This window comes from Pituophis catenifer, unplaced genomic scaffold, assembly GCF_029215685.1.
Source record: "Pituophis catenifer annectens isolate HBS135680 unplaced genomic scaffold, rPitCat1.0.hap2 SCAF_4, whole genome shotgun sequence".
NCBI classification, from domain to species: Eukaryota; Metazoa; Chordata; class Lepidosauria; order Squamata; family Colubridae; genus Pituophis; species Pituophis catenifer.
In genome coordinates this window covers 110,449,725-110,475,124 of record NW_027256884.1, presented here as the reverse complement: position 1 = coordinate 110,475,124, position 25,400 = coordinate 110,449,725, and the positions used below count along the sequence as shown (strand labels likewise).

Genomic DNA, 25,400 nt, shown 5'->3' with positions numbered 1-25,400 from the left:
TCCTGCCTTACTAATTTAATTTCTTACAGATAGTACAGCATTCTCTGATATGGCCAATTTATCATCACCATCATTGCAATCATAATTTCTCCTCAATGTTACATTTAGCTAGTGCTATTATACTGTAGTAAGACATAGAAATGGACTACACTTATCTAAATGTTAAGTGCTATTTTTTGGATCCGCTTTTTCTCTGTGACAATGAGTAGGCAATAATAGTTAATAAATAACTCTTCCCCAATATTTTTTTATGATCAGCTGAATAAATTACAATCAGGTATAAAGCACTTTTTTTAAAGAAGTAAAAAAAAAAAATCAGGAAATGAATCAACATCAATATTTAAAAGTAGCCGAAGCAAAAGTCAAATTATACTGACCTCTGAGATTCTAGATAGTGCAAAACGAATACAATTAAATGACAATGATTTGAAGAATGCATAGCAATGGGATGTGTGTTATCCTAGTTACAAATATTGGTATTCTAACAATATTTCTTGCTGTAGAACTATATGGGATCATAGCACTAACTAACGAATATGCAAAGGATTATTTATCCAAAGTAGCACACGGTAATTGTACAGTTATGTTTCCTTCAGTTTCAGTACAGTTCATTGGCTTCAAAAGAACGAACATATTACAGAATCAGCAAAATCTACTGAAGTATTATGATGCTATAATTGGTGTCAATAAACGTTCAACATAATCCCATGTGTTTACTTAAAAATAAGTCCCACAAGGTGCAATTCAGCAGTTTTGGTATCATAGACTATCATTATTGTGAATTTTGATGCATCTTAATATATAGAATCCAAGAATGTTCTTTGCATCCACTTCAACTGCCAGTCCACTTTAATATTTTCCAATTCCTTTAGGATGATTTAAGACATTCACCAGCCAGGAACAATGATTTTAGGATTTAACTTTAATGCATTCAAATTACTGAACTGTTTACTCTTCAAGGTTCCCATAACCAAAATATTTAACTGTTTGAATAAAGGCCATTGTTTGAATGACCCCAGTGGACTTGCCAAGATCCAAATACAGAAGAACGATGGGATGTTACAGGACCAATTATCTAGAGAGCTAAGTATTTCTGGTGAAGAATGTCTAGGGATATTTTTGCGACAACTATGGGCTGAATGATTGAGAATCTCCATAGACATTTAGCCATGAAATTTCTAGTTATGTTTTTAATCATAGTATTTGTGGGGAGAATCTCATTAGAGGTGATTTGCATAGAGTAACGTAAAAGAAATAAGGCTACAATATCTGGGCTAGTTACTGCAGTAGCAAAAAGATATAGCTATAAATCACTCCTTGCTCATTTAAAACAGATTAATTTGAACTCTAAAGGCAGCCATGTTTAAAAACTAAACTTTATTCTGTGGCGGTCAGGCAGAAAACATAACTTATGTAGATGCATGCTTTTAAAAAATGAATTTTTCATGACCAGCCTCGGGAAAGTTAGTGGAGTGAAAAACAGTCACTTCAACATGTATGTTCCTCTCTTTGCTCTGGGAGATGAAGAGATGACTCTTCTGTCATTTTAACAACATTGCAACTCTCCTATGAAAATGGCTGGCTTAAATACAAGTGATTGGCCCAAAGTTGCCCAATAAATGTTAAAACTGTGAATGAAGGCTTCCTTGGTCCTAATCCAACCTTTAGCCTATATTCTACACCGGAAGTATAATATGCTATTAATATTCATTCATAGCTCAAGTCAAGCAATTATTACAGAGAGTTGTCAGGGATTTAAACAATGGATGTGATGGAACTTGACAGTAGGCAAATCAATATATAGTACCTATATAATGCTAACATTCGTTTTCTTTTAATGACTTCACTGTGTTTAGCTTCTAATCTTTGTACACTTGTGCAATTTACAATCTTCCAGCTTATGTAAACATTCTGGTATTTCCAGCTTACAGTGAAAGATGCAAACCCCTGTGCAAACAGAATAAAGTACAGAATACATGAAAAATGTAATAAAAACTGGTCTCCAAATGCAAAAATATTTTCAAATGTCTATAAGGTTCTGTGTTCTAAGAATACCTTTTGCTGACTAATTTCTTACCTAGAATTTATATTGGATATTTAAAGCTCAAAAACTTGTAAAAATTCCATTGCATTCCATTGCATTGTTGTATTTTTCATACTTTTCTTTCCTTTAATTCTTAAAAATGGGGATGTTCCCATGTGTGCTATGAAACTTGCCTTTAAAAGATATTTCCTGATTTACAACCAGTGGTGCATTGCTCCCAGTTCACCCCTGTTCGACCCAACCAGTAGTGGCGGTGGCGGGAAGCTCCGGCCACCCACCATCAAAAATGCTCCGCGCATGCACAGAAGTGCCGTGCACGCTACTGATAGCGAACCAGTAGTGCAACAACCATTTGTTTAGCAAGTATTCAAAGTTATAACGGCACTGGAAAAAGTGACTTATGTCCTGTTTTCACACTTACGACCATTGTAGCATCCTCACGATGAAAATTTAGGGACTTGGCAACTAGCATTTGTAATCTTCCCAGCTGGCTTCTGACAAGTGAAGTCAATGCGGGAAACCAGATTCATTTAAGAACCACACAATTCATTTAACAACTCCAGCAATTCATTTAACGACTGCTGCAAAAAAGTTGTAAAATGGGGCACGATTCACTTAACAAATGTTTTGCTTAGCTATGGAAACTTTGGGCTCAATTATGGTCGTAAATTGAGGACTATCTGTACTAAATTCCAGATAGGCTGGAAAACTATCCATCTGTGAGAACATGAGTACCATCCAAAATAATCCTAAAGCAAATTCTATTGCTGTAGGGATGTGCAAAGTGTTCTATGCATGGAAGGACTAGTTTCAGGTGGTCTGCCACAGGATCAAAACTAGCATATTTAAAAGAGAAATGCTTTGGGGAGAGACAGAGAGAGAGAGCAGGAAAAGGCCAATGAGGTTGCAGGCAAAGGAGGCAAGGAAAGGAAGGTGGATACTAAAAAGTGGATGGATCAATTGCATATGCTGCATTTGAAGCCAAGCACGCTGGAAATGGTAGTGGCAAAGGGGAAGGGAGGAAAGGAAGGTAGATATGGTACTGATTTGGGCTGGTGGTTATGTCATGATTGAAGCCAAGGACATCAGCAGCTAAGGGCAAGGAATAGGAAGGGCTGGGAAGAGCAACAGATGGGCCATTTGCTAGAGGAGCCCTTTGCTAGAGGAGGGGAAGAGGGCCAAGCTAAGAAAGCTCCTCCCAGTTTTGTTTCAGTTAAACCAAAAGTGCTTTGGGGGTTTCAGTTCTATCAAACTGCAGCACCCCTGAATGATTCCAAAACACAAAACGCATTTTCTTTTTCATGCCCACCCCTATCAAAATCAAATAATGGAAGTGTCCGATATTTAATGGTATTAAATGATTGCACTTCGTCTAGTATAGCCAACAAATACATGAAAAACAAAGCAGAATCAGAAAGCTGAGTCACAAACGATCTTACAAATACATTTAAAAAGGACTCTTCCCAGTTTGCTTCCAAACTTCTTTTGCTCCTTTAATGGTTTCTCGTTTCACACATTTCCAGTAACCTTGGACTCCTTGTTGCTGAGGCACCTGTTTAAAAAAAGTAACAGTTACCAATCTATGTTTAAGTTATAATTTTTTTAAGGCTGGCTACATTGGGTAAAGTCAGCTACTCAGATCCATCTGTCAGTTAACTATTCCTACTGGTCCAAACACATTTACCTGATTGCAGGACACATTACTTTAGTCTTGGTTAATCATCTATAAATGAACCTATCACAACCACAAGTATTTTTTTGTGGTTGGAAGCTGCTGGACAAATGAATCCTCCTTTATGATTAGGGATGATCTATAAATCATGACAGGAAGGAGCAGTTCTAAAAAGGCACTTCTGCAGTTTAGCTGTTTTATGATTAGATATGACATACAAATAAAGCAGGGCCAGCCTGCCTTACTTTGTTGGGCAGGCTGGCACTATCCATTACTTGCCTCTTTCCATTTAGCCATTTAATTATTTTGTAGGAAGAGCTAAAACTTGAATAAAAAGAGCCTTGGTGGCACAGCAGACTAAAGTGCTGTTAAGTAACACCAGCTGCCTGCAATTACTGCAAGTTCAAATCTCACCAGGCTCAAGGTTGACTCAGCCTTCCATCCTTTCAAAGGTAGGTAAAATGAGGAACCGGACTTTGTATAAAAAAGAACACCGCTTAGGGGGGGCCCGAAAGCCCTACTAAGCAGGTATATACAAAAGTATGAAGGCTATTGCTTAATGCATTGTAAGCCGCCCTGAGTCTCTGGAGAAGGGCGGCACATAAATCGAACCAATAAATAAATTCGCTTATTTCTGACTTTCTTCCCCATCATCCTAGGCCGTGATGGCGAACCTACGGCACGCAGAGCCCTCTGTGGGCATGCATGCTGTCGTCAGCTGCTTTTCTGGTTTATAGCGCGCACATGCACATTGGCCAGTTGTTCTTCACACACGCCGGAAACCTGAAGACCTGCTGGCCAGTGTGTGTGCGCGCGCACACACACACACATTCCAGTTTGGGCACTTGATGCCCAAAAGATTCACCATCACTGTCCTAGGGCATGTATTTGGCATAAGAGAGAGAGAGAGCCTTGGTAGTATAGTGGTCTAAGGCACCCTGTTATTAAGCTGGTTATTAAGACCAGCTGCCTGCAATTACTGCAGGTTCGAATATTGCCAAGGTTCAAGGTTGACTCAGCCTTCCATCCTTTCTAAGGTAGGTAAATTGAGGACCCAGTTGTGGGGGCAATAAGCTGACTTTGTATAAATATACAAAAGAATGAAGGCTATTGCTTAGCGCATTGTAAGCCGCCCTGAGTCTCCGGAGAAGGGCGGCATATAAATCAAATTAAAAAAAAAAAAAGTCATCATTTAAAAATGCTTTTAAGTACACAATTATCTACTTTCCTTTTATTCTTTTACTCATTACCACCATTAGAAGCTTTGGGATCAGCTGCCTTAAGCAATTTGTATACCAGCTAACCTCCTATTATAAACTGCTTGCTTTAATACGATAAATTTTATTTTATAAATGCATATTTATAAAGTTGATACATTTTTAAAAAAAGACCCTACTAGGTCATATAAGCTCTCTGTGTATAAGCTTATTTTATTAAAACTGAGGCAATTAGACATTTCTACTGAACATTTGAGAACAGAATTACCCTTAATCCACGATGCATCCTGTTTTTGAGGACTCCAAGGAACTCTGCATGGCTGAGGCAATTATCTCCATCTAAATCAAAGATCTTGAAGATGGTGTCCAAAACATTATCTGAGAGCTCCTGCCCTGTAGCCACTTTCACAGCTCTCTTGAACTCCGCTAACACAAGCAAAGATATTTCATGTTTCTATTAAAAATAATAACTAGATTTATAATTCTAAAGAATAAAGGAATCTGAGAACTTTATACTCGTGTAATTAATAGTGTGATCAGAAAATGGGTGTCCATAGCCATGCTTAAACAGCTATGTAGCACTGTATTTATTGAAGAAAAATTGCTTCTATTTTCACAGAAGTGGAACCAGTTACTTTATGGAAAATAGCTAGCTTTTTACCTGAATCTGCTTTTTGAGCACAGAAATTTGCCCAATAAACAAAAAAATAAAATAAAATTGAATTACAATATTTTACCTGGAATATTGTAACTCCTTTTTACATTTCTGAAGGAATTGTTATTTTCCCCTCGAGTATATGTATTCTAAAAGATTTATGAAATCAATCTATAATTAAAATTTTCTTGAGTTTGCTTTTCTTTGCCTTTGCCTTGTAAGGGCTTACACTAACTGCAATAGAAAGTCACTCCTTACAATCATGCTTTATGACAATATATAGAAGGCTGGGAAGGAAGATAACCAAAATGCAATGTAATTTTAAAAAATCAAATCCATATCAAATGGGGGGGTTTATGCATTTTTAAAAGGATATAACAATTCTGTACTAGCAATGGATTAACAACAGATGATGAGGGGAAAAAGAGCATTACTATAAAGCAAACCAAAGATGTTGTTCATTTTTGGATTCTATTGTCTTATAATTTCTTATTTACATAAATGGCAGCAGCAAATTGATCCCATGTTTACTTGTTAAAGGTTCAGCTTTGTAGTAAGGTTTATAAATGCTATTTCACATACTATACTTCATATATGCATTCCAGTTTGTCACTTCTTTTTTAAAGAGATTTTTAAAAAAGAAGTATACTTTGTTTTTGACAGAGAAAACCCATATACAACTAGCCACACTGTATAAATATTTGTTTTATACAGCAAAAAGTGTTTTAAAAAGTTTTTAGTTCCTTTTTTTAGGAGGGGTCAAACGAAGATTCTAAACAGAGTTTTTTGAAAGCTTTGATTGCAAGATATGTTTTAAAGGTAATGTTATTTATTTTGTTTTCCAAATCGGATCAACAATTTGGAAGAGCCTTGTTCATGCTCAAGAGCTATTTTTCACTAATTAATTGAGAAAGCATCCATTGGTTCAATTTTCTAAATCAACTCAAACTGCTGAACCAGACCAACAGTCTAAATTGAATGGATGATTTGGACTGAAACTGATCTGCACACCTCAGTTCTACTATTATTCTAGCATAGCGGCAAAGCACACGGTACTGTATTAGTTAAAGAAACTTCTAAATATATTTTATTACAGTTCATCTTAAAAAAAAAAAACGAAAGGAGGCATCTTCCAATAATTTTTTTTTAAAACCTCCAAAACTCTTGGTGACCTCATAGACACATCCATATATTTTTCTTGGCAGCAATGCAGAAAAAAGCTTTGTTTTCCTCTTCCTTCCAGAACCTCACTAGACCTGATGTTGTTTAGCTTCTGAGCCCAGACAAAGCAGAGGCGGTGTTGCCACCTACTGAGATTCCAGTTAAAAATCAGGTAGCAATATTGACTGGAAATCATTTATTTTTCCATTTAGAAACAATTTCCACTATTTTCCTTTGTGCGTGCTAAGAGATGGTGATTTGTCATCTCATAGCTGTCATAATATAATGCATAAAGTTCAAAACAACTTTATAAAGCAAAATTGACATAATGGGGACATTTTCAGAATCCATACACATTATCTTTTCATTTTGATTTCATGAAGAACGATGAAGTGGTGCACTTCTTACCCCGTTTAACTGGACGGCTGGCTACAGTGAACATTTTCAGAGCAATTGAGAAATCTTCTAAACGGTTTGTAAATTGGCAGAAAGTCTTAAATTCATCCATACTGATACTCTGGAATACCAAAACGGGTGAGATGTTTAGTCAAGACAGCAAAATCCAGGTATATTCATAAGGGAGTTGTCAAATCACTATATAACTACGTACAAACAAAACAACTTGATTATATTTTGTTGTACTTTAGAAAGCTCTTCAGTTATATTATAGATGCTTAATTCAATATGAGGCAATTTATACCAACCTCTCCTGCTTGGATTCTCTCTTTCACATTTTGCCAATAAATTTCATTATTTTCTTCATCAGTGAAATACAGCAACCACTCTACAAAATCTTCCTTTCTCATGAAGGTCAGGCCTTTGGAAAACTGATTGAATTCCATTTCTTGCACTTCTGCTTGTAAATCCTGCATAAATCTAAAATAAATAAACAAATAATATGACAGCTTAGTTAAATGCAGAAAAGGGCAACCAAAAAGATCAGGTGCTTGAGAGCTTTCTCTATGAGAAAAAGCTAAAATGTCTGGAGCTCTTTACTATGGTAAAAGGTGATTGAAGCAGACATGATTGAAGTACTACCAGTAAATATAACATCATATATACCATATATACACACACACACACACACATATATATATATACATATACATATATACATACATACATACATACATATACATATATATATATATATATTCACATACATACACATATATATACATATACATATACATATACATATACATACATATATATATATATACTGTACAAAGTAAAAGAGACTTTGTCTCACCCTCTTGAATCAGTCTGACCTGGGATCCTCCAATAAAGCTGAACAAAAAGAAACTTGGAACTGTCCAAAAGTATTTTTCAAAAATACTTTTGTGAAAAATAGAGTTGTAGAATTAATTACTATGAGACATGGTGATGACTGCCAATGTGGATGGCTTTAAAAGGGAATTAGATAAATTCATGGAAGGCAGGCTTATCAAAGGCTTGGGAATCAGTGCTATTTCTGGGACGGGAGCAACATGTCAGCTTTAGGGGAGAAATGGTATGAGAAGGCGAAGTCTTCACTTTCTGCTTAAAAGCACTCCAGAAGCATTTTGGTTGCCAAAACTAAATGTTAGATTAAGATTTCCTTGGACTGATCCAGCAGAGTTATCCTTTTGTCAAGACAATTATTTTCATACTGCACTTTTAGCCAAATAATACTTTACTCTTATCAACTGATGGTACTGTGTAAATAAAGAGTATCCTCTTAGAGTCACTGTTGTAGGAGAATGCAACTTATAGACTGTTAGCTTCCATCTCCTAACAGCAACAACTTTCATTACTTCCGTGTTGCAGAATAACAGAAATTATGCCAAGAGGGCAGAGTTCTGTGAGCTGTTGACTAACACTAGTTGAGTAAAAGAAATTACTAGGTTTTAAAAGTTTGCAATCTTAAATACACAGTTGGAAGAAATAAATAAACGCCATGAATTACAAAAATATTGTGCTTCAGCAAGCCTACCACTAGAGTGCTCTCTAAATTCATCTATGTTCATGAGTAACTAGGCTGAAAAAATGTTGGTATCTGCAATTTTTAAAAAGTTGCCTGAATGTGAAAGCAGACTTAAACATGAAAGTAGATAATGTGCACATATACTTTAATTAAAATCTGTTTAAAAAGAGACAAACTTTTAAGTGATGTAAGTAACAGAAATGAGAAATTGTTTGCTATAAAATACTCTTGTTCAAACAACCTAATGTTACTCTTATTCAAAATTTTGCTAACAAATGTATTATGAATATCAATGAAATACAAATTTGGTTATAGAATGACCATCAGAGAAAAATCATTTATATCTATATTCATAGAGAGAGAGATCTAGGCATGCATATCAATTTTTATTTATTTTTGTATCAATTTATGAACTACATAGTACACTTGCAGAGTGGGAATTTATTTATTTATTCAATTTCTATAGCTACCATCTTAAACTAATAGAAATAGATTGAAGGAATAGATCATACATCCAGCTCTTGCTTTTCAATGGAGACCTAATGGAGCAATTGGCCAGTTTTAAGTTTCTGGGTGTTATTATAAAAGAGGACCTGACTTGGGCACTCACATTGCAGCACTGATCAAAAAGGCCCAGCAGAGATTATACTACTTGAGACTACTCAGGAAAAAACAACCGAATGAAAAACTGCAGGTGACCTTCTACCGCTGCACCATAGATAGTATTTTAACTTACTGCACCTGTGTATGGTTTGCCAATTGCACAGTGGCAGATAGGACAGCACTCTAAAGGGTTAAAGTCATTGTCCAAAGAATCACTGGTTGCCCTCTCCCCTCCTTGGAAGAGCTTTATAGCTCCCGCTGCCTTAAGAAAATTCAAAACATTCTTACAGATCCATCTCATCCTGGGCACCCTTTTTTTGAACTATTACCATCTGGCAGACGGTACAGGATAATAAAAACAAGGACAAATCGGCTGAAAAACAGCTTCTATCCCAGAGCAGTAACAATACTGAATTCTACTGTATAGTGCAATATTAATGCAATATCAGGGGTTTCAATTCAATTGTATAGAACAGCGGTCATCAATTGGTGGCCTGCAGACCACTGGTGGTCTGCGAGAAAAATTTGGTGGTCCGCAGAAAAATGATTTGCATTTTTTATATTGCACTAAATACTATTTATCTTTTTTAAAAATTCATATTAGTTGTCCACGGGATTTAAAATTATGAATTTAGTGGTCCCTGAGGTCTGAAAGATTGGTGACCTCTGGTATAGAATATGAAGGATGTGTGTTTTTATTTTTATAGTTATAATGTACACTGAAGATGGCATTTAATTTCATTGTATGAGGTGCAATGACAATAAAGTAAACTAACTAAGTAACTAACTAACTAACCAACCAATGACTCTAACTAAGAACAGGACAGGATGCAGAACAAAATTAAATATATATATGGCAGCCAAGAGAAAATATAATAGGTATCAATATAGCCAGGAAACCATTCATAAACATGGAATTGTATGGATATCTGTACAATTGTTTAATTGAAGAACTTTTGATAAGATTGTTTCCCCAGTAGACTACTTTTTCATGTAATGTTCACAAGCTACACATGAACTTGACCTTTTTAGTAATATTTACTTGAAAAACAGAACATAAATTCAGAAAAGTATAATTGTTAACATTTTCAAATTATGTATGATTTCAGGATGCATGTAATAGGGAGTTCAGTGCGGAAAAATTAATTGAAAAATATTGTGGCACCTAGTAAATGAGGAATGTGTAGGTAGGACATCTTCACGGTATCATACATTCCCATAGAATATACAATTGGCTGTTTTGTTTAATTAGGTTGTCTTTATCTAGTTTTAGGATTTGTGTGGAGAACATATCACAATTTAGCTCTATTTATGCAGGAATATTGAAAATTGAAGACTTCACCAACTTTTAAACACAGGTTTATCCAGTTTTAGGACTTGTTTAAAGAACATATCACAATTTAGCTCAGTTCACAAACTTTTAAACATCAGTTTATGCAGCTCCGGATTCAATGGAGTTCTTGGTGTTTTCTTGGTGCTGTTGGACATTGGGCAACGCCTGCAAAACGACTAAGCTCAAAAAGCACCAAGAACTCCACAATATTAAGCATTACCACTGTAAGACATAATCAACTTTTCTTACATCTTGAATGATAGGCCTTTCCAAAATATTTTGTGCTGCAACCAACCAATTCCTACTTGACATCTACCATTTTCTTCATCTATAGCATTGTTCTTTGCACTTCTTGTTTATAGAGCATAGTCATTTCAGTTCCTTTTATTTTTCTTATGGCATTTTAGACACATCCTACAGTCACTAGTAGCCATTCTTCTCTCCCTCCCCCACTTTTTTAAAAAAAAAGCCAAATGAACATTTGACAAATTCAAATGTTCCCTGGAGAGAAGAAAACATTCCTGTTGCTTCTTGCAAGGTAAGCCAACTGTAGCAGCAGTTTGATTAGGTCGTTCTAGATGGACAGGTTCTATATATCTTTGACTCTCTTCACAAAAAGAACAAAACAAGAGTGACTGCATCCTTTGCTTCCTTTATCCACTAGTCTCCTGAGAAAACTGATTTTCTAGGTTCATTTCAATCAGATTTCATTAGCAATTTGGGGATAGAAACTAACAGGCATCCTGTGGAGTTCTTGATGTGAAAGAAAACAAAGGCAAATGAGGATAAATGGGGCTGGAACATTGCAGAGGCATGATTATCCGTTTTTAACCACGATGATGCCAAAATGGTGGTAATTGAGGCTTCAGCTCAACTCTGGCAAGACTAAGTGATTGCGAATTTTCTGACTTGAGTGACCTTCCATCTTTATCTCTAAATGGGGTAGCGTGCTCCACAGTTGATATACAACTCGGGGATCCTTCTGTACACGTCCAAAAAACAGGAGACAGCTATAACAAGGAAGGGTTTTGTACAGGTTCATCTTGTGCACCAATTACACCTGGACCAGGGGACCCAACTTATGGTAGTTCATGCTTTAGTTACTTCTTGGGTGGATTACGTAACAAGGTCTATATAGGGCTACCTTTGAATAGCATTTGGAAGCTGCAGTTGGTCCAAAATGCAGCAGTATGGACTGTGTTGGGCACTTCATGAAATGGCCATGTGACACCTCTGCTTCATACGATGTAGTGACTCTCTTGAGGGTACAATTCAAGTCATTATTACTTATAAAAGATTCATGGCATGGGGGTCAGGATAATGGGGAGCTGTCGGGCTTGGTAATTTCTACCATTCTTGCAAACTTCAAATTTAGCCCTTCTCAATTTCCCTTCCTATTTTGCATATGCTTGAAAAAAACAACAATGCTAGTTTAAAAGCTTTATTGCCAGCATGAAATCGATAACATGCATATAAGGCAAATTGCCTTTTTAATGGTAGAGAATAAATAAAATGAATCAAGTGCACCATGAAGTAGAAGTCATAAACCGTGTAATGATCTGCTATACAGAAGACTTGCTGTGTAGCATGATTTAAAGTCACTTCTGCATGCTAAGTTTAAATTATGTGTTGCAAAGAACAACAAATCAACAGGAAAAGTGAAAGACTAAATAATAAAGCCTACATTTCATTTCAGTATTTTGAAAAAACAAAATCTCTTAAGCATACATAAGCACCATTAAGCCTTATGAATGAATCTTTCCCCCCTCCCCCATCCACATCATTTTAAGGAATGTAAATTACATAGTTAACAATATCTAAGCTTCTGTGACAGGTTTTAAAGCAGCCTAATCAAATGTAATCACTCCTGCTTTCTCTGGCTACTCCGCTGATCAATGGAAAGCCTTTTTAACAAGAACTTGGAAAATGATAAAAGCATTTAGCATCATTTTCCCCTCTGCCTTTGACAATGATCTATGTCTGTACAGCTCATCAGTCATCTGTTGTAAAAACATCATGGCACTTTGATCAAAAAGCCAACAATAGCCTCCCATGTGAGGTAGAAATGTGAAAAACTATGAGATAGAAATCACATTTTTCCTGAACAACAGAACCCTAGAAATGATGTGCTTGAGTTACTTACAAATAAAATAATGTGAAAAGTGATATCTCCACAGAGCTTTAAAGAAAAATAGACACTGATCCTTTCATTCACCTTTCTGTGCATTAAAACAAACTCTACTGTCATGTCACAATGCAGATGGATTGTGGATATATGTGGGCAGTGATAAGGAGACACATACCAAGTGCATGAAAAAGAAATGCCTCTGTTGAAAAATTACCTATATAAAACCCTATACTTATCCTAACAGCTCTAAGAGCAAAATGTGGGAGTCCAATTTTGATTACAAGCTTCTATCTGCGGTAGGCAAAGATCTTTAACCTACATTTGTTGAATGTAGTAGGTACACAGAATTATCAGTGTTATGCCTCATTGGATCAATGCAGGATTTTATCTAATTACCCGAGACATTCCATTTCACACTATAAATGCAAACAATCTTTCACTGGTGCACTCTGGATTTAACACAGTTAAAGACCCCACTGTACCTTGAGAAAAAGGAGCAAATTTAAGCATATCAAAAACTTATTTTCTCGCAGAGCTGGAGCATCCTAAAACCATGGAAAGGCAAGTTTTTGTGGCATTAGGCATGGCCAAATCTGAATTTCTCCTTTTTCCTATCTTAACGTCATCTCTCCACTCTTCTCCATTATTTTAAAATCCAAGTTAGATACAATGATTGCATGATTTGCATGCATATTTTTCTAATATTATATTTCTGCAATTAAATTCCCATGTAAAATGCATTTCGCTACTTTCAGCAATATACATCTTTTTGTGCCCATTTATCCAGCTTTGCACTTTGTTGCAAAGTTGTAGCACAACATTCAGAAATTTACAACTACCGGAGAATAACTAAATTTTGATTTGGAAAATTTTAATCAGATAAATTTGTACTGGAATGAGAACGAAATGAATTTCTCATCCATTTCCAGGAGCTCCTATTTTGGTTTTAGCTGGGAGTAAAACATTCTAGATAGTAGTATATATCCACTAGGAAAATAACTTGATTATGACCAACTGTATTACAAGTTTTTGACTGTTCCAGATTCTTAGGCTTGCTATGTCTAAGCAAAAATATAACAAAATAAAGGAATGAGGGAACAGACATGATGAAAACCACCAGGTTTCTTTTTGTGAGATGAATGGAAGAAGTGCCTGTTTGCATGTTTAAAAGGGGATTGATCATATTGAGTAAAACTAATACGATCCGTTTCTGAATTCAGGATTAACCAGATGAATACTGTATATGAGTTGTGAATGTGGCTGCTTCTTACCCTAGCATTGATGTTCTGTTAATTGCGAAAGAAGCAATTGTATTATGAATTCCATCTAAATCAGGGGTGTCAAACTGGCGGCCCACGGGCTGGATGTGTAACGTGCAGGCCATACCCACCCCAGCTCTGCAAATGGGAAAAACATCGCGAAACATCACGTGACGGCAGCGTGACACTGCAAGTTTGACACTTGTGATCTAAATTATTTAGGCTTAACAACAACAAAATAAGAGTTGGAAAGGACTTTCTAGTCCAGGGTTGTCAAACTCACAGCCCTCAGGCCGGATGCGTCATGCGCTGGCCTTACTCACGCCCAGTTTAGCAAAGGGGGAAAAAGTTACGATATGTCACATGACGATGCTGTGACAACACGAGTTTGACATCCCTGTTCTAGTCCAACCTCCTGCTCAACCCTATACCGTTTCAGACAAATGGTTGTCCAATCTCGTTTTCTTTCCAATGTCTTGGCTTTCCAATATTTACATCTATAACATAGAAAGGAGCCAGTCTGTAGAGGTTCCAATGGCCCAAAGATACCTTTGGATACACATAAGAGGAATCTTAAAGTGAAAAGGGCCAGTACTGAGCCAAATGCATGACGCCTCTCAACTGTTCTTTGGAAAGATACAACTGTCCTTTTATCCTATTCAGTACAATGCTTTGGCCAAACTATTTAAATTGTGAGCATTATCAATATGTTTCATGTATTGGTGTAATATGGGCAACAATATGCTTATTAATAAGACAGTGACTAGACAAAAAGAATCCTCACATGCATAGAATAAGGTAAGCAAATCTGGGATAAAATTGGATTGGGTTTCTCTCAGTTTGATGTTGGTCAGAATATGCCCAAACTGATGGGTATTGTTTTTACTGTTATGAGGGAATGTTGGGTGCTTTGGGCCAGTCACTCTTTCTCAGCCCAACCCAGTTTACAGGGTTGCTGTGTGGAAAATAGACAGGCAGAATGAAAACCTAAAGCCTTGCACCTGAGAATCAGAATTTTTGTATGATGATAGAAGGTATAGTAGACATCAATGGTTTGGAGCAGTTACAAGTGACTGTTTGCCATATTTTCAAAATTTACTGAGAATCATTTTCACTCAGATCCCAAATTAGAAAGAAGGTGCTAGTGGAGTCTAAGAAAAACAAAACAACATTTTATTTCCTCATACAGTCATATTTTGTGCTTCAGTTATGAAGACTTGAGTGCTTTTTCACAAATGAACACTTCTTGATCCGAAATTTGGATGCCAAAGTATTCTTATTTTCTCAATGTATATCTAGATGACTGTATTTCACATACTTCCTGCATAACCTGATATAAATATATCTCAAGCTATGTTTTTCAGCAGATGGTAACCGTTAAGAAAATAACTATGAATATTAGCATGTGAAGTAGTCCTGAGGAAAACATAATAGGATTCAAAATGAGGGACCCATTTGCAGAAGATTCCTCAAAGAAAAGGACCGATATTAAATTTATTTATATTACTAAGTAGGATATTTTCTTCAGCATTTTTCAAGGTAGAAGTCGCATAGCTTCAAGTCTTATATTTCCAAGAATACAGGGCTTTTTGTCTGCATTTAAGCAGTCTCTTTTTTAAAAAATAGCATTATAAGAGTTTATTCACAATACAGGATCAATTAAATGCTCATTTTAATTGTTGAGTAAGAAATGTTTAATTTAAAACAAATCATATTACAATCCTGATCTGAAGCACAACATGACATTAAAAAGATAGAATAAAATGCAGAATTATAATAATCTATATAAAAGACAGATGAAGATAATCAGAATCTCTATTATTAGTTAAGCATGACTTGTTTTATTAAATGTCTAAAAGTAAGAATTTAGTCTAGGCATTTTCTGGGAATAGCACTATAGAAATTAGTTCTATTAAAGCATTCCAGAGGGAAACACTATCTTGACATAACATCTAATGCAATTCCTACAAGTGTCCCAAATATGGAAAGTTATTTGGGATCCTTCTGAAGTAAAAGATATGACAAATATTTTTAAAAGGCTATAAAAATCAGGATGAAATTCCAAAGTAACTTTTTACATCTTGCAACAAAGAACAGAACAGGATGATACAAAGTAGTCCTTGATTTACGACCACAATTAGGATCAGAATTTCGATGGCTAAGCTAGGTGGTTGTTAAGTGAACCATACTCAATTTTATGACCTTTTCTGTCAGTGATTCACTGTTGTTAAGTGAGTCATGATGTTGTTAATCCAACTTCCCCCATTAGCTTTGCCTGTAGGTCACAAATAGTGATCACATGACCTCAGGATGCCGCACTAGTCATAAACACAAGCCAGTTGCCAAGCGCCTGAATTCTGATCATATGGTGATGCTTTGATGGGCATATGTTAATCGCTTTTTTCAGTGGTATTGTAACTTCGAATGGTCACTAAGTAAACTAAGTTGTTAAGTCAAGGAGCACCTGTAGTTGAAGTTAAATAAAAGCAACCTCATTGTGCATCCCAGTTTGCTATGTTTTTTTGCCCCATGTGGACATCCTGGTTGATTTACGAAAAATCTCAATGCAAACCAGAAAAGCGGAATGTGGACTTGAAGTCATCTACCAAAGATGTTCATGCTTTGAGAACTTAAATTATTAAATCCTTGGTTCCCCTTTGCCTTTAAGAAGTATTGGATTAACCACCTGACAAATCTGGAATACGTTTTAAAAGAGTACTAAATCCATATTCTGTTTTGGCTTCATAAACCTCTTTATCATAAACCTTATTCAGGTTTAACTGTTTTAAATATGTACGCCCAATTCAAAGATTTTATAATGCTACCTTTGGAATTCCGAATACTGAAGTTTATCTTTTCCTCCCTTTCCAAAAAAGTGGACCAGTAACATGGTGTTGATATCAGCACCTTCCATTTCTGGTTCCTGCAAGCAAGTAAAAACAAATCAGGAGTTAATATTTGGTGGAATAACTCCAGATGTATTTGTACTTTTGTAATCCTGTCATAAAAAGGGACACGGCGGTGTCTCAGAGGCTAAGACGCTGAGCTTGTCGATCAAAAGGTTGGCAATTCAGCAGTTTGAATCCCTAGTGCCGTGTAACGGGGTGAGCTCCCATTATTTGTCCCAGCTTCTGCCAACCTAGCAGTTCAAAAGCAGGTAAAAAATGCAAGCAGAAAAATAGGGACCACCTTTGGTGGGAAGGTAACAGTGTTCCGTGCGCCTTTGGCGTTTAGTCATGCTGGCCACATGACCATGGAGACGTCTTCGGACAGCACTGGCTCTTCGGCTTTGAAATGGAGATGAGCACTGCCCCCTAGAGTTGGGAACGACTAGCACATATGTGTGAGGGGAACCTTTACCTTTACCTTTAATCCTGTCATAAATAACTGAAGCAAAAGATGTAATTGTTTACCCTGAACAATGCAAATTAAAATCCAGGATGAACTTTAAATGAAGGAAGAGGCCTTCGCAGAAATAAAGCAATTTATTATTATAATATGAAAACTCTCAATTTGATCAGACTTCAAATAACAACTTTCCCAAATTCTATCTTGGTGTTAAAAATTGCTTTCTCTTTTATAATATAGGCTTTTGCTGTATGGACATATATGCAGTTCCCACGGACAATTTCAAAAGAAATATCAGAATAGTTTAGCCCCATTTCCAATGGGTATGTGAAAAAAAAATATTATTAATTTTTAATGTTGATCACACAGGTTTCAAAGAGAGTTCTATTAGGAGTTAGTCAAGTCTCATTCTGAAAAAGAAACATTCACATAAGGAAGCACTGTATGACAACTGCAGGTACTTTAAAATATTATTTCTATTCTTATCAGTGAAGAAAAATATTTCAAATGAATCATTACAACAAATATTTTGTCAGTTATTAATGCAACTTTTTAAAATGTACTCCAAGATTCTATGTATTTTAAAAAAAAATCAACTATTTAAATATTTATAGTGATACTTGCAAGTGAATATTTGCAATTTATAAGTAGCACTGATTCCAGTAAGTATTTATCTCTATCTGGGAAAACTAGACTTACTTTAGAAAAATGTAAAATAAATAAATAAAGAGTTCTAAATTTATATATCAAAATTTTACCTAGGCTGTTAGATATGCCAAAATATTAACCTAATAGCTACATGAATTCATCTATTTCTTATTCAAGAGAAATAAATAATTCATATATAGTTGATTTTTCCCCTTAGTAAAAATGCTTAAGAGAAATCAAGGAGTGTATTTCTGTATTTCAGTTATTCCATTTTTTCCTGAAGGTTGAAACTATGCAAAGTGAGGGATTTGTACATTATAATTTTCTTTCATCACTTAGACTAAGTGGCATTTCTTTGAACACAACAACACACTAAGCATCATGGAATCCACAGAGATTTCAACAGTACCCTCCTTATGACATCTACATGACCTCTGTGTCTTTTCTTCTGCTGAAAAAGAAAGATGAGACAGAGATCTATTCATGGATTCAAATTCTAGTGGTTATTTGAATTTTAGCATTATCTACAAGTTGTATTAGTTCGATGTGTATCATGCTTATTGCCCAAGTAACAACACACTTTATGGGAAAAGAGATAGCATTTATTTGTCCGATGTTACTTTCCACTAAACTAAGTAAAACGGGCCACGTTTAGGTCACTTGAAATAGCTTATTGTGCATGCTGTATTTTATCATTGACTTTTGTAACTGAAAATATACATCTTAAGTTCAGTATTAATATGCTACACCTGGCAATGATGCAATTGATAAATTAAATATAATACGGTGCAACAGAGCGGGGAACCCTTTTGACTGGTAAAAATATTTGGAATTTTGAGAGAAACATTGTAGGTACTCTTGCAAAACATCTGCTGCTGATGATGATGCAGGCTGTCTTGTTATAAAATTTGCTGAAAGGCCAATGAAATGAGATGTTGTCATTCCCTTTCCTCTAATCTCCCAGGATGTTTTTTTTTTACTGTGTCCTTTTTGTGGACAGGGGGGGCAATTCTCAAACAAAGTTTGAGCTAGAGCATCTAGCCCCGTGATGGTGAACCTGTGGCAGGCAGCGCCCTCTCTGATGGCACATGAGCCGTCACCCGAGTTCAGCTCTGCTGCGAATGCGCGTGCGCCTCCCGCCGGCCAGCTGGTCTTCAGGTCTATGCCATGCATGCATGGGGGCTGTGTGCGCATGCACGGGTGTGTGTGATGCATGCATGGGGGCGTGCGTATATGTGGGGTGCGTGCAGGGGCCACGCACACATTTGTGGGGTGAGGGGTTTGTGCTGGTGGATGCGTGCGCATATGCAGGGGGCTGCACACGCATTGCATTTTGGGGCTTTGGGTGTGCACATGCACATTCACGCGCACACTTGCTTTTGGCACTCGGTCCACAAAAGGTTAGCCATCACTGCTCTAGCCTTAATTTTTATTCACTGCTGAACTCAGAAATATTTACTTACTGCCACAAACCTTTGTACAGTGTAACCTCTAGCAAATAAGAAAGACAAGTTAATAATGTAAATAACAGGGATACTAGAGGTGAGAGCTTTGCTTACAGCATAAATGAGGCCACATTTATGCTGTAAATGTGGGTGGTTGAAAATTTGCTGAGATTTAATGGCATTCAATTTACCCCTTGACTCTCTCTCTCTCCATAAAGAACTAGGCAACTTGCAAGTCTCATGCAGATCCCAGAGATGGGGGGTGGAAAGAAATGTCTGGAATTTGCAAATCAGGGAGGAGAAACACACTGAAGCTTGCAAGGTGTTGAACTCCTCCTGGCTTTGCAGTTACAAAACCTGTAACCAGTTTCGATTGCAACAGAAAACCAAGCTGTTTTACCATGTTTTTAAATTAAGGAAAAAGTCAGTAATGAAATATAGAAATTTTTATTAAACGTAGTTTCTAAAGTAAAAAGAAAATACCCATAATAAATGTTATCCTAAGGAGATTCCATAATGGAAAATGGAATTTTTGCAAATTTAGTACATTTACAAAAAAAAAAAGATAACGTGATCACAAGCAGATTGGCCAAAGTTATGGAGGTCAATATTTATGGGCTCAACTGGTAACAATTATGACATTAATAAACAGCATTAATAAACAAAAGAAATAAAACATGTACAGTATATGGAGTGTCTGTAAAACTAAGACAGTGGGAGCACATAATGGAATTCTAGAATGCATTAGAAGAATTTACTAAACCCACTGAATGAAATTATGCCTCTGATCCTGCAATGCCTGTAATACCATGTCCATATAATTGGTTACTGTTTTCCTGTGGGATGTTTTTTCAACTTCTCATGTAGACTAAAGTATGCTAGGATATGTACATTGCCTCTCATCCAAGTATTAATCAAGTCCAATGTTTCTTTTAAAAAAACATTAGCTGATGTTGTCAAGGTGCAATCACCTACTATGGACCCTTCCAACTTGAACAACTATAAGGTTTTTACTATTTTTGTAACTTTTATATTATTTATACAATTGTAACTGGAAAAATTTAAAATATATTAATCATATTAAATTTTAGATAGTTATAGTAGTTTGCTATAGTAGTTAAAGACATGAGGCTTGAGACCATTTTAGTCATGCCTGAGACACAAAGCCAGCTGGGTGACTTTGAGTCAGTCACTCCCTCTCAGCTCTAGAAAGATAATCAATCAATCAAAATAGATCTGGAAGGGACCTTGGAGGTCTTCTAGTCCAACCCCTGTTCAAGCAGGAGACCCTATACCATTTCAGACAAGTGATTGTACAATGTCTTCTTAAAAACCTCCAGTGATGAAGCACCTACAACTTCTGATGGTAAGCTGTTCCACTGATTCTCCTTAACTTGTCCTCAACTAATGATAAACAACTTCTGAAAAATGTTCTAACAAAAATCATGAGCATGTCTAGTCATCAAGAGTGAAGAATGATAGAAGGCACCCAAAAAATCAAAACCAAAGAACTAGGCATTAATGCCTAATATACATTATCATAACATAATGTCTTTTTTTGTGGTGATTATCCATAAATCTTTTATCCTTATTACCATATTTTCCAAAGTATAAGACACATCTTTTTCCCCAAAAAAGAGGGTGAAAATCTGGGTACCTCTTATACTCCGAATGTAGCCCCACCCAGCTTCTCAAACGGATGTTTCAGAGGCTGAAAAAAGCATCAGAAACGAAGCCCCCAAACAGAGCTTCAGAAAATCCCCCAAACAGAGCTTCAGAAAAAAAGCCTCCAAACAGAGCTTCAGAAAAGAAGCCTCAGAAACAGAGCTTCAGAGGCTTTTTTTCTGAAGCTCTGTTTCGGAGGCTTTCAGAGGCAGGAAAAAAAGTTTTTTCTGAAACTGAGTTTCAGAAGTTTCAGAGGCAGAAAAAAAGCAAAAAAAAGCAAGGCACAGAGCTCACAACCAAGGAACCTGTTGCTAAAATTCACCTTTGGGAACAGCTGATTGGGGGTATTCCGGGAGGCCAATCTACCTGCCAATCATCTTTTTTCTTATTTTCCTCCCCAAAAACTAAGGTGCATCTTATACTCCGGTGCATCTTATACTCCTAAAAATACGGTATAAACCTTCACCTGAACTATGAATTTCCTCAGATTAGAAAAGTATTTTAGGAAAAAATGTCAGTCATTACTTTATTTACTATTTACAGAGACTTAGTAAATAAGTAAACATCACAAATATTTTAATAGAGGAAATGTTATATAGCTGCATCAGAAAATTCATATGAATCTTCCTTGGATTGGCACCTACCTGAGACAGGATGTCATCTCCTGAAGCTGTTTTAAACTCATCTTGCTTTCCAATTATTTTCTGAAGCTAAAACAAAAGGATGTATTTATTATCTTCTATTTTTTTGAGTGTGAGCAGGACATTCCCACAGCATACACAGAATATTTAATGAGGTTACAAAGATTGAGGCCTCCTTTATTTATTATGAAAGTCTCTACATAGAAAAACTTTTGTATAAGAACACTAAACAAGCATAGAATGTATAAATTATACATGAATTACAAAGTAAATGTAAGGTGTGATAGGCAGCCCAAGTATAGAACTATCTATCACACTGATGGAAGGAGAGGGGCAGGAAGGAATGTTTTATTCCAGGATTTTCCATGAACAGATATGGTCACAAGAACACCTGCTCGCTCACTGAAATTAATTCTTTAAAACCACAAAAATTAGCTTTACACTCATCATTTCCAAGGATTATAGATTCAAGCTTTGTTTGAATAATCCCCGTTTATGTTTTTCCCAGCCTTGATTATCCTCCTCCTTAACCCAGAGAACCAATCCACAGTCCACACTGTTTGGGAAGGTCCCGATTCTTTGGAGATGTGAGAGTGTGTGTATTAGGCATATGATGGGAAGAACCAGTTGCACAATGACTTTATTGCAAACATATTAAAATACGTCCAGAAATATAAGTTTAAGCAGGACAGCAGAGCTTCAGAGAAAAGTAAAATCAGATAAATGCTTTTATATACCGTTGATTTAAGAGGTTTATCTCAAAGTTAAATGAGAGCTTACATAGAGAGGGCAAGAATTCTCCAGTTCAATTTTTTTTTCTTCAAATAGTTTACTAAGCAGCCTTATGAAGCCTAATTTCTCTTTTGCTTATTCTTCCTGTCTGAAATATAGGACAATACTATCAATTTGACTAGGGAAATTAACTGGCAAGCCACATTCCTTTGCATGCAGGAAATATTATTCTACCCCTGCCATTTCTAGATAAAGATTCTCAGGCAGTAGCAGTGAGAAAGGCCTTCACTAGATACCATGGACATCAACTCTAAATTAAAACAGTCATTACTGAATAAAATGATCTCACTTTGTAGATTGTAGCTTTTAAAAACGTATTGAAAGAGTGCATTTTAAACATTCTGAATAGTCAAAACACTGATATGTGTTTGATTCAAAGCTGTGTTTTCTTTTAAAAAGCCAGAATGATTAAATAATCATGACTATCTATAAAATAAAAACAGGTTCTGGATTCAAAGGTTTTCTATCAAAAGCTGCTTTTGCTTATTGCTTTAAATCCCAAAGTAATCATCCAGCAAACTCCTGGCAGGATTTTTTTTTTTTTTTTGTAAAACATTTCTCATCATGTGAGCGAAAAAAAACTGAGTACAGTATAGCACTGCTAAGCCCCCCTACCTTTCAAAGATGTTAACACCGTTCCTCAAATGGATAGCAAAAAGAAAAGAACATAAAATTTATTATTTATGATAACGGCAAGGTTAGAACCAGAAAGTGCAGGACTTAAAGGTGCTTAGAAGTGCTTATGTTTATCATTGTGAGACAAGGAACATATGACCTTCTTTCTAAACGATAAAAATGATCTCTCCTTACATCTCCCACAGGTAGTTCTTGACTTACAACTGTTCATCTAACAACAGTTTGAAGAAAAAGTGTTTTATAGCCTGTGCCTACACTTATGACTGTTGCATAGCTCCCACGATCATTTGATTGCAGTTTGGATGCTTGGCAACTGGATCGCATTTACAAATGGCTGCAGTGTCCTATAAGTCGCATAATTGCAATTTGCAACCTTTTTTTTATGATTTCCAGTAAAAGATGTCTATTGGGAAAACTGGATTCATTTAATGACCACAGTAAAAATGGTTGTAATATCGGTCCAGTCACATGATGACTCGACTTAAAAACTGCAGCAACTTACAGCTGCAATTCTGATCCCAATTGTGGTTATAAATTGAGGACGTGTACATTATAAACCTTAAAATGTACCTTTGATTCCTCAAATCCAATGTTAAAAGAAAGTCTGACAGGTTAAGTTGGAAAAAGCAGTATTTTCCTAAATTTATTTCAGTTATTCAGCTTTTTAGTCACTTCCAGCTCTGTGTGATCTGATGGATATCATCATAATGCCTATTAGCAAAGGCTTCTTTTGAATTCTTGTGAGATCATGGTTGTGTTATAGTATCTAGGGCTTTATTCATTTATCACATTTATATCCTGCAGCAATTCAAATCAATTTTCACCAGTTTGCATTACAAATTTAAACACAGATAAATTTAAAACATCCAGTAAAAATTAAAACCTTGGCTTGTGTCAGCTTCTTTCTGATTGTTTTCAATTTTTCCAAGAGTCAGGGTCTCATTCTTTACATTATATGTCCAAAATGTTTAAGTTTTAGGTTCATTATTAGTTCTTCTGGTGAGATCTGTTTTATTTCATCTAATATCGAAATGCTTGTTCTTCTTGCTATACAAGTTATTCTTTCCAAGTTTTTTCCAAGTTATTCTTTCCAAGTCCCCCCCCCTCCCCCCAACTTTTCTGATGATCCTGCTTTCTTATCCACATGATACAATTGGGAAAACAATGCCCCTGACAATATATAGCTTTGCTGTCAGTGAGATGTCTCTGCACTTTGTCTAGATCTATCACAGTCCTCCCAAGGAGCAACTGTCTTTTTATTTCATGGCTACAGTTACCATCATTCTGAGTTTCTGAATTAGGAAGATAAAGTCTGTTATTACTTCAGCTTTTTCCCCACTTGTTTACAGTAGGATGGCAATGACTGATGATATCATCAACCGTCAAGAGCAACTGATCAATTGTTTCAAACCATACCTTAAAGAATTCTTTTTTCTCTACTTGTTCATTGCCATCTGCATCCAACATTTTAAAAGCAATTTGAAATCCAGTCTGTGGTTCTACAATAAATAATAGATGTGTTCAAAAAAACCCTTTACATGCAAGTGATGGAGTCTGATACTCTATATATAGACACATGCCTCCAGATTTATATACAAGAAATTTGTGTAGTGTAATAGTTAAGATAATGAACTGGGACCAGGAGACCTTTGTTCAAGGCTATCCTAAACCATGGAAGTTCAATGGATGACTTGGAATCATTCACACACTCTCATAGCAACCTACTCTCAGAGATTTTTTTTTGTGGGGAAAATTGGATGTAGGAGTTTATGGATGCAATCTCAAGCTCCTGGAGTAAAAATGAGATATAAATTTATCACATAAACAGGTGGATGTGAAGCCATTTTTAAAAACCATTTCTAGATTTGCTATCAGAGAGTATTGAGTATCTACAAAACCAAGTACAATAAACTGAAAGATTTACCCAATTTGATTGCTATTTTTAAGAATACATATTACAAATTCCATGCATAATATGGGAATGCCCTAAATTAGAGTTTGTGTTACTAAAAAGAAGCCCGTAAATCAAAGTTTGGAGAGTCAAATAGAGATTGTTTCAACTGAGCCAATGTGATAGCAAAATTAAAAGGGAAAGAGATTCCAGCTATTTCAGTGACAGTGTTAAGATCCTCTAAGAATATACAAAGAACCTCAGGGAAAATGAAATGTTCGTTTAAACTTTTACAC

The 25,400-nt window shown here is 35.9% G+C and overlaps 1 protein-coding gene across 1 annotated transcript in view; it reads right to left on the bottom strand.

Annotated features, from left to right (window-relative positions):
• Positions 1–231: 231 nt before the first annotated feature.
• Positions 232–25,400, bottom strand: part of MICU2 (mitochondrial calcium uptake 2) — a 67,997-nt gene continuing 42,828 nt past the window's right edge. The window contains exons 6-12 of the mRNA XM_070942841.1: positions 24,630–24,712; positions 21,789–21,854; positions 16,864–16,961; positions 7,454–7,625; positions 7,158–7,266; positions 5,202–5,359; positions 232–3,596 (exon numbers count right to left, since the gene is read on the bottom strand). Of these exons, the coding sequence (XP_070798942.1) occupies positions 3,492–3,596; positions 5,202–5,359; positions 7,158–7,266; positions 7,454–7,625; positions 16,864–16,961; positions 21,789–21,854; positions 24,630–24,712 (791 nt within the window). The 3' untranslated portion in view covers positions 232–3,491. The remainder of the gene's footprint in view (positions 3,597–5,201; positions 5,360–7,157; positions 7,267–7,453; positions 7,626–16,863; positions 16,962–21,788; positions 21,855–24,629; positions 24,713–25,400) is intronic.